This window comes from Chrysochloris asiatica, unplaced genomic scaffold (genome assembly GCF_000296735.1).
Source record: "Chrysochloris asiatica unplaced genomic scaffold, ChrAsi1.0 scaffold00003, whole genome shotgun sequence".
NCBI classification, from domain to species: domain Eukaryota; kingdom Metazoa; phylum Chordata; class Mammalia; order Afrosoricida; family Chrysochloridae; genus Chrysochloris; species Chrysochloris asiatica.
Window position 1 is genome coordinate 11,748,845 of NW_006408521.1, and position 13,875 is coordinate 11,762,719.

The following is a 13,875-nucleotide window of genomic DNA, read 5'->3' on the forward strand; positions in this document are numbered from 1 at the left end:
GTTTGGTTTTTCATTTCATGTATCAAGTGATACTTGTCCTTTTTAAAAACTGTGTATAAGTAATATGCCATCAATGACTGAATACCAGTTGCTTACAGCATCATTGTTAGGGCTTCTATTTTTTTTAAATGGCACTATTGTTTACATCTTTGTATAGTTTATTTTCTTGGAGTATATTGGCAGAGTCGGGTTGCTGGATTAAGAAGTACAACAGTGTCATAGCTCCTTGTTACGGGTTGTAATTTCTTGCTGCATGAACCAGTTGCTACTAAGAAGATTAATTACTAACAGCTTTTAATGTTATCTTTGAAAAATGTAATGTTTCATTTTAGAAAGTGGTGTCTTTCTATATCAAAGGAAAATTATGTGCAGGCTTTTTAATCATGGAAAGTACATATAATTTGAAAAAGGTGTGACGTTAGAAATACTTCCATGGAGTGATGGGTGGGTTTGAACCATCAGTCTTGCAGTTAGCAGTCCAGTGCTTATCGTACAGAGTCAGTTTTGGAAATACCAGTAGGTATTTTTGTTCTCAGTTTGAAGTTTTAACATTTGATTTGTGAAATCACTTGATCCTGCTTCTTTTGAGAATTTTATATTTTTATTACTGATTTGGAAATATAAGAAATCACTTCCTTTTTATGATACAGCATGATATAAAACACTTGAACTTTGGAATTATACTTATATTTGAATCATAACTGCTTTTTGGGATCTTGGGCAAATTACCCAATTTTTCTGGCTCTCAGTTTCTTTGTCTATAAAAAGGGTTTGTTAGGATTAAGTGGGAAAGTATTTGGTACATAATACTCAACAAACACTAATTTTCTACATCTTTCTGAATTTATGTTGTACTGGGTAAAATTTTAAACTGTATGATTCGGAGGGGGAGACTGAGAAAACGAAACCTTGAAAGGATTGAATTGCTAGGCAGGAATGGGGAGACATAGATTATTGCTCTACCAGGGGCTTCCATGTAGATTATAATGAAGTTAGACTTCCTGTCATGGCATCATTAGAAGTGAACCTAATCTCTCTCTCCATATAAATTTGTGTACGAATTATACTTGACTGCTTTTTTTCCCTTTCTTTTTGTCTGGAAGGTTTATGTAATTTCATCAGTGCTCTGTCCACTGCTTCGAATATTCTGGCGGCTCTTGCTTCTTCCTTTATTAAGAGTCTGATTTACCGCTTAAGAATCATCTAACATGCTACCTACTCTGAAGTTCTGTCTCACCCTCAAAGAATTAGTCTCTTCCTCTTGATCTTACATGTAATAGAGCATTTGGCATAGTTAATTAACAGGTTTGTGTATCTTTCTTTCCACATAGAATATTAATTGCTTGAGGGTAGTGTTCTTTAATTACTTAGTCTTAGTCTTATATATCCTCAGTGCCTGTTATGCAGAATGACCAATATGTTAGAATAATTAAATAAACGAAGGGAGGGGACAACCGAGTTTTGTGTATGTATGTGTATATATAGAAAACCAACCAGTTGTGTTGAATCAGCTTCAAATCATGACAACTCGTGTCAGAGCTGTGCCTCCATAGTTTTCAGTGGCTTGACTCTTTGGAAGTAGATTACCTGGCCTATATTTAAGGTGTTCTTAGGTGGATGGTCTTGAACCTGTAACCTTTTGGTTACCAGAGAACATGTTAACTATTTGTACCACTTAGGAACTCTATCCATCTCTGTACAGTTACAGAATTAATCTGTTTTAAGTAAATCCTGAGTAATCTTATTTACTTTATTAATACTCATAGAACAAAAATAAATCTTTAAGTCTAGTCCTTGTTAAAATGACTACATATTAAAATATACATGCATATTAACATAAGTTTCTATAAGCAGAAATCTGGCGAAATTTTTGTGGTGCTGCTGGATTCTTTGTTGCACATAATTTTCTATGCTGAGCTCATTTTGTTTGTGGGTCTTTTTTCTGTTGTGCTAATGTTTACTAAATCTTTTAGATTTTTTTCCTCTTTTATTTTGATGTGCAAGTGTATTATTTTTGTTTGAAGTTGCTCTATAAGTTATTTATTTTTTTCCCCTACTTAACACAGTCTGTTTTAACTTGAAATTTAATGACTTCCTTGCCATTTGGCAATTCTGTATCTGTATTATTCCCTCATTTTGCATTGTAGTTGACTTCATTATACATTGATATCTCTGGTTCCCTTTTTTTTTTTGCTTTTAAGTTTGTTTTGTTTTAAATACTTCTTTCTGTATCTGGATTGGAGTCCTGGTGTGGTGCTGGTTAATGCACAAGGTCTGCAGTCCAAGCTCACCAGCTGTTCCTTGGAAACCCTATATAGCTTCGCTATGAGTTGGAACCAACTCAACAGCACTTAACAGAAACAACAATATCTGAATTGAGTTCTGGGTGGTGTTGTCATGAATGGTAGCCTCATGTTGTTGTCTCCTGTTGGTTCTCAGTCCAAAAAAGCACCCTTAAGCATTTTTTGCAAAGTGGTCTGGTCATTACAAATTTGCTTTGAGTTCTGTTTATTAGGAAATGTTCTAATTTTGCCCTCACGTTTGAGGGACAGCTTTGCTAGGTATATGATTCTTGGTTGGCTTTCTTTTTTGTTTCAGAGTTTTGTATTTGCCTTGCCATTGCCTTCTTGCCTGCATGGTTTCTGGCGAGAGAAATATGAGCGTAGGCTCTAATTTGGTCTCTTTTATAGATAACTTTTCTTTTTCCCCCAGCTACTCTCAGGATTCTTTCCTTGTCTTAGATTTTGGAAATTTTGATTATGTTTTGGTGATTTTATTTTGGGATCTATCCTGTTTGGGTTTTGTTCAGCTTCTTATCTTTCATGATGTTAGGGAAGTTTTCTTCCAATAACTCTTGGAAAATTTTCTCTGTACTTGTCTTTCTCTGTTTTGGAATTCCAGTCTCCCATAATTTGTTCCTCTTCATGGTGTCCCTCATAACTCTTAGGCTTTCTTCAGATTTCTGCATAATTTTTTGTTTATTCTTGTTGTTGTTGCTGCTGTTAAGCGTCATTGAGTTGGTTTGGACCTATAGTGACTCAGTATAGGGTTTCTGAGGAGCAACTGATGAGCTTGAACCGCCGACCTTGCGTCCCTTAAACAAATAATAAATAAGGGGGAATCTGATGCAGACCCAGTCAGGAGTTCAAGTCCCTGTGGGCCCAAGCATTGCAGACCGTCCAGACCATAAGCTCTGAGGATCAGACTTTAGCCACCTAACAGACATAGACTGTCCCTCATCTGATTATTCAGTTATGCATGTTAGTAATCACATACATGAGCCCTGGATATCCACAGATAAATGTAAAAGCCTTCCCTAAAAGCCAAGACTGTAAATTCCAAAAAGGCAAAGTTTTTGCCCCCCCCCCAAACAAACAAACAAACAAACAAAATGCTAAAGAGGATAGAGGGAAACACTGTTAACTGATGATGTATGGAGGGGATTATAATCAATGTAATGAAACAAGTCATATGAATGGTTGAATGTGAAACTGATGACGTGCCCTGTAAACTTTCACTCAATCCACAATAAAAACCTTTAAATAAATAGATAGATAGATAGATAGATAGATAGGAATCTGATGCAGACCGTGCAGACCCGGTCAGGAGTTCATGTCCCTGTGGGCCCCGAGCGTTGCAGACCGTCCAAACCATAGGCTCTGAGGATCAGACTTTAGCCACCTAGCAGACATAGCAAACTGTCACTCATCTGATTTTTCAGTTATGCTTGTTAGTAATCGCATACATGAGCCCTGGATATCCACAAATAAATGTAAAAACCTTCCCTAAAAGCCAAGACTGTAAATTCCAAACAGGCAAAGTTTCCCCCCCAATTCCCACCCCAAAAAAAGCTAAAGAGGATAGAGAGAAACACTGTTAAATGATGATGTATGGAGGGGATTATAATCAATGTAATGAAACAAGTCATATGAAGGGTTGAATATGAAACTGATGACGTGCCTTGTAAACTTTCACTCAATCCACAATAAAAATCTTAAAAATAAATAAATAAAAAAAGTTCATGGCAAGATGGAATTAAAAGCTATTGGAGTTTCCCCACAAACTTTTGGTTTGAACCACAAAGTTTGTTGGTCCAAACTCACTAGCACCTCTTGAGTCCTACCTGACTTCCTGGTACTTAACAACAACAACAGACTTACATTGCTTATAGACCATTGCTTTGAAAAGATCAGAAACTAAGTAGATTTTTATAATTTATATTGTAAATATATACAGTTTATATTGCAATATATTGTAAATTTATATTGATAATTTATGTCCTTGTCCTCTTTGATGCTAAAAACACTGAGTATTAAAATCATTGACTAATTGTTGTTGTTACTAGGTGCCATCTCATAGATACCGACTCGTAGCGACTTTATGCACAGCAGAATGAAACACTGCCCGATCCTAGGCCAACCTCACTCTTGTTGCCACGCTTGAGCCCATTGATGCTGCCACTTGGCCAATCCATCTTGCTGGGGGTCTTCTTCTTTTTCTCTGTCCCTCCATCTTACCAAACATGATATCCTTCTCCAGTGACTGGTCTCTCCTGACAGTATGTCCGAAGTATGAGAGACGAAGTTTGGCCATCTTGGCCTCCAAGGAGCACTCTGGCTCACTTCTTCCAAAGCAGATCTGTTTGTTCTTTGGCAGCCATGGCACTTTAAATATTCTCCAACACCGTAACTCAAAAGCATCAGTTCTTCTACTGTCTTCCTTATTCACTGTCCAGCTTATGCATGTATATGAGATTGTTGAAAATACCGTGGCTTGGGTTAGATGCACCTTGGTCTTCAAGCTGACATCTTTGCTCTTCGACACTTTAAAAAGGTGTTGTGCAGCAGATTTGCCCATTGCAATATGTCATATGATTTCTTGACTGCTGCTTCCATGAGTGTTGATAGTTGATCCAAGAAGAATGAAATCCTTGACAACTTCAGTCTTTTCTCCGTTGATAAGAATGTTGTTTATTGGTCCAGTGGTGAGGATATTTGTTTTCTTTGCATTGAGATGCAATCCATACTGAAAGCTGTGCTCTTTGAACTTCTTCAGTAAATGTTTTAAGTCCTCTTCACTTTCAGCAAACAAGGTTGTATTGTCTGCATATTGCAGGTTGTTAATGAGTCTTCCTCCAATCCTGATGCCACATTTTTCTTCATGTACCCAGCTTTTTGTATTATTTGCTCAGCATACAGGTTGAATAAGTATGGTGAAAGAATACAACCTTGTCACACACCTTTCTTAATTTTAAACCATTCAGTGCTCCCACGTTCTGTTCGAATAACTGCGTTTTGGTCCATGTACAGCTTCCTCATGAGCACAGTTCTGGAATACTCATACTTCACAATGTTGTCCATAGCTTGTCATGATCCACACAATCGAAAGCCTTTGGTATTGACTAGTAGAAATAACCATTTACTGGAGTAGATTCTGATTCCTGATGATTCCATTTATGTTACAATAGAACTGTGCTCCATAGTGTCCCCCCCCCCCCAGTTTAATTGTGAAAATGTGCATACTAGCAACAACTCAGCAATTTATGCATGTTAGTTTAATGACATTGATGTATTCTGAAAGTTGCGCAGCCATTCTCACTATCCTTTTCCAAATAATTCTACCACCATTAATAAATTCAGTGTCCCTTAAGCAAAATCTCCCCTTTTCCCTCTCGCTCTGCCCCTGGCAACCACTAATAATCTATGGTTTATATAAGATTGCTGATTTCATAAAAGTGAGGTTACACAATATTTGTTCTTTTGGGACAGATTTATTTAGTTTAGCATGATGTTTTCACGGTTTCCTTGCGCCAGGACTTTACTTCTCTTTATTCCTAAATTGAGTAGTATTCCATTGTTATGTATAGAACACGTTTTGTTTATCCACTCATCAATCAGTTGATGAACATTTTGGTTGTGCTCATTTTGGCTTCTGTGAAAACTGCTGCAGTGAACACTGGTATACAGGTTTCCTTGTTATTTTCAGTAGTTGCTGTTTTGGAAGTAGTGTGTTAGGCCTTTCTTCTCAGTTGCCTCTGGGTATTAGTGAACATCCAGTCTGTCAGCGCTCAGGGCCTCTAATAAGTTCATAGTAATAGAGTGAGTCCTGGTGTTGATCTGTAGGATAAGCACTTAACTGCAAGGTCGGTGGTTCAAACTCACCAACTACTCTCTTTGGAAAACCTATACAGGGTCACTGTGAGATGGAACCACTATGACTTGGAACCGACTCAAAGGCACTTAACAGCAATCATACAGAGAGTTTCTAAGTGGTTCAAAAGGTTAACATGTTTGACTGCTAACCAAAAGATTGGTCGTGACTCATCTTAGAACAAAGTCCTAGCAGTCTGCTTCCAAAAATTAGCTTTTGAAAACTCTGTGGGACATAGTTCTACTCTGACACACATGAGATTGTCATGAATCAGAATCGACTCTTTGGCAAACTGAGTAATCATACAGATACAGCATGTGTAACCTTTTCATAAATTATGTATAAAAATGAAATCCTTGCCATTCAGTAATTACTTTTGGACTGAAAAGAATGTTGAAATCAAACCAATGTGAATAAAGCTGAAAGTAACAGAACAGGATACAGGGAAGAGCACTGGATTTCGGTGATTGTGAATTATATTTGCAGGAGGAACTAGCCCTGGAATAGAGGGCGGTCTTTTAAGGGAAGCTTTGGCACTGTGGGTTAATGCATTGGATGACATGGTTGGTTTGAACTGCAAGGGTCAGTAATTCAAGCTTACCAACTGCTCCTAGGAAACCCTATCAAGAGTCATTATGTGTCAGAATCTACTTAATGGCACTTAATGACAACTAGGCAAACTGGAAGCCAGGTAGTGTAGTAGATTACGAGTTGGACTGCTAACTGCAAGGTCAGCAGTTTGAGTCTGTCATGTACTCCTCCTGAGAAAGATGAAACTTTCTGCTCCAGGAAAGATTTACAGCCCCGGAAACCCTATAGAGGGCCACTATGAGGAGGAATTGACTCAATGGCGCTTAAATATAGCAAATTGTTTTTCATAGCAAATGCACTTTACTATGTCATCAGCAATGAATGTGGGGGTATGTGAGGTGTATGGTTTCCAATATTTTTACATCCTAACCAACACTTGTTTTTCTAATATCCATCCTAGTGGCTGTGAAGTGGTATCATTGTGGTTTTGGTTTGCATTTTCATGATCACTAATGTTGAACATATTTTCATATGCTTATTGACTATTTGTATATCGTTGGTGATCTAAAGTTTGCTTTTATGTCACCAGAGTCCTTTTGGCTTAGAGGGTTGAGTGTTGGCTTGCTAACTGTGAGGTAGGTGGTTCAAATCTCTTGCACCACAGAAAAAAGATGAGGGTGTCTGCTCCCATAAAGATTTACAGTCTAGGAAACCCTAGAGAGCAGTTCTACACTGTCCTGTAGGGCCACTATAAGTCAGAATCATCTCAATGGTGGTGGATTTGGTTTGGTTTATAGTATGCGACATAAGTGAATATAATGACTGTGAGTCAGAATCAACTCAATGGTTGTGGGTTTGGCTTGGTTTAATAGTGTGTAACATAAATGAATACAGTGGACGTGATAAGTGTTGATTTCTTTGACTACCTAAGTTTAATGTCATCAAGTCATAGACACCATGGAAAGGGCTGTAAGAAACCTTTGTGGTTGTCTTTTTCAATTTTACTTGTTGTTGTGAAGTGCTCCTAAGTAGATTTTGGACTCATAGTAATCCAGTGTGACAATAAAATGCCCCATAGGGATTTATAGGCTGTGTGGCACTGTGGGATAATGCACTAGACAGCAAGGTCAGTTTGAAATTCACCAGCCACTTCTTGGAAACCCTGTACAAGGTCACTATGAGTTGGAACCAACTCAACGGCACTTAATAGCAACAACAATCGTTATGGGAGGAGTCCTGGTGTGGTGCTGTAGGATAATGCACTGTACCACAAGGTTGGTTTGAACAACAAGATCAGTGGTTCAAACTCAGCAACCCCTCCTCAGAAATCTAATACGGGGTTATTATGAGTGGGTACTGACTCGATGGCACTTAACAACAACGACAACAACCTTTATTGGGACTCTCCCGTAGAGTGGTTGGTTGGGTTTGAATCACCAATCTTTAGGTTAGCAACCATTTTGCTTCAGGTCTCACCATAGTTGATGAAATTGAGTCCTCGAAAGGTTAAATGACTTGTCCAAATTATACAACTTAATTAGCTCTTAACTCTTACCTCCTAATTCTCATTGTTACCTAGTTTTTCTAAACTGTGGTGCCTTTTTTAACCATGGAAAATGAAAAGTTATATTTTTAGGCATGTACAGATTTTTTCTTTTGGCCTTCAAATGCTTTAGTTCTGTGGTTTACAAAGTCTGAGATTTTTGTTTTTCTTAGTATACACACCTAAGTACTGTAAATAAAGTTACCTTTTACCTTGGATACATTTTTAATGCACTAAGTTGAGTTTGAAATTATTTTGTCATAATTACAAGTTTCTTTTTAAATTAATGTATTTACAAGTGTTTCTAATTACACACGATGAATTATATATAATAAATACATTTGATAACTTTATTAGTATAGCTATAGTGGGGAAAGCTTGCTTTTTAGAACCAACTAATGTCTTAAAATGTGTTCATTTCATATGCATTTTTGCATGTTTCAGATATTTCCTTAACTTACATATTCAGATATTTATCCAAACATTATTGCTATGGGGTTTCCCGCAGAAAGACTTGAAGGTGTGTACAGGAACAACATTGATGACGTAGTAAGGTAAGAACGCATGATTTTCTGCTTCAAATATTGATGTATTTATTATATTCATGTTGTATTTTCCTTTAGAAAACATTTCTAATGTACTTTTTAAAAAATAAACTTTGTGGTATGAACTTTATTTTGTTGTGGTGCTTTGTAACAACCTTTAAAAAAAAGTTTTCCTTAATATACCAATGAACCTCAATGGGGTATCCTTTTGATAAAAATTGACCTTGTGTGCTATCCAGGTACTTATAATATAGTATTTCATAGAGTTCATTAAATGTTTCTTTCCAGGCTGTCTAGTGCCTGGACTTCATTACAGTGTGATTTTTGTCTCTGTCTCACAATTGGGGATTATTAGTCTTAAAATCTTTGAGAACATCTATGCACATAACACTAAGATATAAATGACTGGTACCATGTGTTTTTAGGTAGCCTACTCTTTAATGGGGTCAAGTACACCAAGTATCTGAGCAAGTATTTAACACAAGGAGTATGGAATTGCGGGATGTAGCAAACGCTAGTTTTGCCAGTTTCATAATTTTGCATACTTTTCTAAGTATAGCCAATCTCAAGATACACTGAGGTTTAGTTCCAGACCACTGCAATAAAGCATATATTACAAGAAAGCAAGTCATAAGAATTGTCTTGTAGTTTCCCAATGTATATAAAGTTATGCTTACTGTATACTGCTTTGCAATAACAGCATTATGAAAAAGTTTGAAATATTGTGAGAATTACTAAAATATGACACAGGCTTACAAAGTAAGCATATGTTGTTGGTAAAATGGTAATAATAGACTTACTTTTGATGCAGGGTTGCCACAAAACTTCAATTAATACTTAAAAAAATGAGTATCTCCATAGCATGATGAAATGAAATATGCCTGTAATTATCATTCAGTTCAGAACACAGTACTTCACAAAGTCCATTTTAAATACTTTAAAAAATGCTTTTATGATCCAGGAATGCATGTTATATTTCATGAGAGAAAGAGTATGTCTGCTTTGTAAATAGTCAGTGTTTTAAAAGTAGCAGAACATAGAAAAAAGAATCTGAGAGGTAAATTATTAATTAAGAGAGTTGAGGAATGTGGGAAATGAGCAGTACCAGACAAGTCTTCTCTTCTATGTTGCAGGAGTGTTTATCAGTCCTCAATATATCCTGGATGAAATATTTCAGAAAGTGGTCTACTTCACATTACTCTAACTCTCTACTCAACCAATTACTAATCCAATCAACCCAGGTTGATTAGTTTGTTTGTTTTTTTTTTAAACTTCCAACCATTAATACATTTTGTTTTATATCAGTGATTATTCTTCCATACCTGTAACAACAGTTATTTTGCTTCTGTCCTTTTGCTTTTCTTTTATTTTTCTTTTTTAAAGCTTTTATTGACTTGAGTAATAGTTTACATGGAAGAAATCTGTTTTGCATTCAACCTATTATATTTTGCTTCATTTGCAATTATTACAATTCCCCTGCATACTCAAACTAAAGTCCCTCTTGAAAACTTGTAAGCCAGCCACTTCTTTTTTTTTATGCCACCCCACCCCCCAGCATTTTAGATAGCCAATTTCTAAGTTGGAGTCCTGGTGTGGTGCTGTGGGCTAATGCGTCAGACTGCAAGGTTGGTGGTTCAAGCTCATCAGCTGCTCCTTGGAAACCCTATACAAGGTCACTTTGGGTCGGAATCGACTTGACGGCGCTTCACAACAACAATTTCTAAGTTATCTGTCCTATCATCCTTATGTACGGAGGGATTAGGCTTGATTCTTGATGAGAAGTCTCCTTCCCTTTCACTTGGCAGTTTGAGCTATTACACTCATCAGTATAGGTCAAGCTTGATTTATATTTATACTTAGAGAAGGGATGAGTGCTCTGAATAGGATGTAAATGCTCTGATTATTATAAAAATGTCCTTGTGGTAAATTAACTTGGTATGTGGTCTTTACATTGACTTTTAAATCTCCTGAATATGACTTAGTCTCTTCTGACTTACTCACTTAAGCTGATTGATTATCTTTTAGGTTACTGAAAAAATCCAGTTTCTATGCCTGCAATGATTTAGATGACCAGACCTTAGATTATAACTAAACCAAGAAAATGCCACCCAGAGAATCATTTTAGTCTCTCATTTTCAGATTTTATAATATGCTTGTTGCTTCAGAATTAAAAGATTCACACATTCAGTAGCCAAGGATGAGCTTTTTACCGTATGTAGTTTATTCTATTAAACTTTAATACTTTTTTAAACCTGCTGTTCCTAAAATTTTTTTGTCTGGATTGTTAATTAATGGTCATATTAGCCACCTGATGTTGGCATCCCTTACATTAAGGTTGAATAATGTATACAAATCACTTGCCTGGTGAATGTAATGGTTATGGCCTGCCTTCAAACCCGTCATAGTTTATGAGACGGAGAATGAATGTGACTGAAAGGGAACGTACTTTGTTTTTTTCTTTTAAACTAGAAGATAAGTCATTCCCAAGTAATTTGCCTGTTAGCATTAATCTATCCAAGGGAAGTGCTGTTTCTACTACCTAAAAGACTGATTTTTGTGATTTCTTCACACAATACAATACAGGGCATAGTAATATTCAATAGTGATTCCATTTTTGGTTCAAAGGTTATAACATCTCAGTAAAATGTATTTCTTTGCTTATACCTTTACTTTTCTGATAACAGAGCTATTTTTTCAGTTAGACTTTTCTTCTGCCCTCTGTATTGGTATGTCCAAAGAGTATTAAATTTACTTTCACCTTTCTTCTCTGATCCTTTATTTTTCCTGTGTTTTTCCCCAAAACAACAAATACTTGGTTCAGAGTTCACACTTTGTTGTTGTACTATGTCATTAATTTGAGTAAAATAAACTCAAATTACAAAAACCTTCATGATTAAACAGTGGAGGATTATTTAAGTGTTTTGAGGATATGGTTTGTTATGGAAATGTGAATAAAAAATTTTTTTTTCATTTGTCATTAGTGTGCTTTCACCAATTTCTTTAAAGCGTTCTCTTTATAAGTTTTTATTGTGAGTTGAGTGATAATTTTCATGGGAGAACATCAGCTTTACACTCATCTATCGTATTTCATTTAGGCAATATGAAATTTTATACTCATGGTTCTTGAAGACTTGTGACTAAGTTTTTACTTCTCCTTTTGAGGTCATTGGAGCCCTAGTGGTATGCAGTGGGTTTAGTGTTGGACTGCTGACGCACCAGCCACTCTAGGGAGAAAGATGAGGCTGTCATCTTCTTTAAAACACTATTACACTATTGGAAATCCTCTAGAGTAGTTCTCCTCTATCCTATAGCATCAGGATGAGTCTGAATCGACATCACAGCGGTAGAATGGGTATTGGAGGTCATCTCCTGGCATCAGGAATTAATTTGAAAAATGAACAAAAAAGAGTTGGGGAAAGTTGACCCAAGCTGATTTTTTTGTTGTTGTTGAATAATATTTTATTGTACTTCCTTTGCATGTGTATGTAGAAAGACAGGTTACCATTAAATTTTTCTTACATTTATTGTTCAGTGAAATTGGTTACATTCTTCATATTGTATTATCATTGTCATTATTTCCGGTTGTTCCTTCAACCTACTTACATCCCCAAGCCTTCTCATCTAGGCTTCAAAATATCTTTGTTGACCACTTGGTTAAGAGCAGCATGCTAAGAGCCAACGTGAAGAAATAAGCTGTAAAAGTATCTCAGGGTAATAGTCTTGGGGGATTCCTCCTGTCTCAGTGAATCTAGTAAGTTGGGTTTTATTTTTTGTTTAATAATATTTTATTGTATTTTCAGTGAGAGATTACACAGCAGATTCAAAACCAAACCAAACCTATTGCTGCCTAGCAATTCTATAGGATGCAGTACAATTGCCCTTGGTTTCCTAGCTGTAATCTTTATGAAGCAAACTGCCGCAGTTTTTGTCTGTGGAGTGACTGGTGAGTTCCAATTGCTGACCTTTGGGTTAGCAGTTCAGAATTTAAATCACTGCGCCACCAGGGCTCCTTACTACAGCAGATTATTGTTAAAGTGCCATCTAGTCAGTTCTGATTCAAAGCGACCATTTTACAATCCCACCAACAGTGGATCTAGGTTCTGTTCTCCCCACACCTTCACTAGCCATTGGTTGTTTTTTCTTTATTTTTAAATTAGTGCTTTTTAAGAAAGTGTGAAATTTTACTATGCATCTTTATTGGCTAATGATCACAAACACTTTTTTTCCACGTATTTTTTGGCTGCTTGAATATCCTCTTTGGTGAAGCATATGTTTATGTCCTATGCCCATTTAAGTTTTTGAGAATTTGAAGTTCTATTCCACAGTTTTTTACATTTCTATTAGAATTTATCTTTTGTCGTCCTGGTCAGAAGGTACGGTAGTGGAGGACGTGATGGGGAATTGGAGAAATACTCTGATAAGTCCCTGTACACCCAACTGTGCTTTTACCGGTACATTTTTGATGCAGGGTATGCACAGGAGAAACTTACTACTACTGATCATGAGAAAGAGAAATTGAAGTATTTAATCGCCTAAGTGAAACAGGACTACAAAAAACTCAAGAACACAGCAGAGCAGTTTCTATCCCGAAGTGGCTACTCGGAATTGAACCTCAGCAAGCTCTTCGCTAATTGGGCCATGAAACCCTAAGGAAATCCTACAAGCCAGTACCTCCACTGTGGTCCTCACTGCTTGTCCCACATCTGCTTTTCCCTTAGGACTGTGTCTCTTGTCAGTGTGGATGTGGCTTGGTAGGAGGGACAACAGAAGGGGGGTTGCAAAGATATTTAAAGTACTGAGAATCAGGGGAAGTCAAAATAGTTTTCATATTTAACAAATATACCACTTTTAAATGCGGTCATATAATCCTTTCCAAATTACCGAGAGACCTAATTTCTTCAGATCACGGGTCTACTTAGAGAGTCCCTGGAATGATGTCAGTGACCCCAGACTTAGCTCTAGGGTATTTAGCAGAGATACTTCCAGAAAGAGGTGAGTGGAGCCTAAGGTTGCCTTTTTTTTTTTTTATTAAATGTTTTTATTTTGGATTGAGTGAAAGTTTACAGGGCACATCATCAGCTTCACATTCAACCATTCATATAGCTT

General features: G+C 36.6%; 1 protein-coding gene across 1 annotated transcript in view; it reads left to right on the forward strand.

Moving 5' to 3' along the window:
* The window catches only part of PTEN (phosphatase and tensin homolog), a 126,390-nt gene that overhangs the window by 19,262 nt on the left and 93,253 nt on the right, over positions 1–13,875 (forward strand). The window contains exon 2 of the mRNA XM_006831118.1: positions 8,694–8,778. Within this exon, the coding sequence (XP_006831181.1) occupies positions 8,694–8,778 (85 nt within the window). The remainder of the gene's footprint in view (positions 1–8,693; positions 8,779–13,875) is intronic.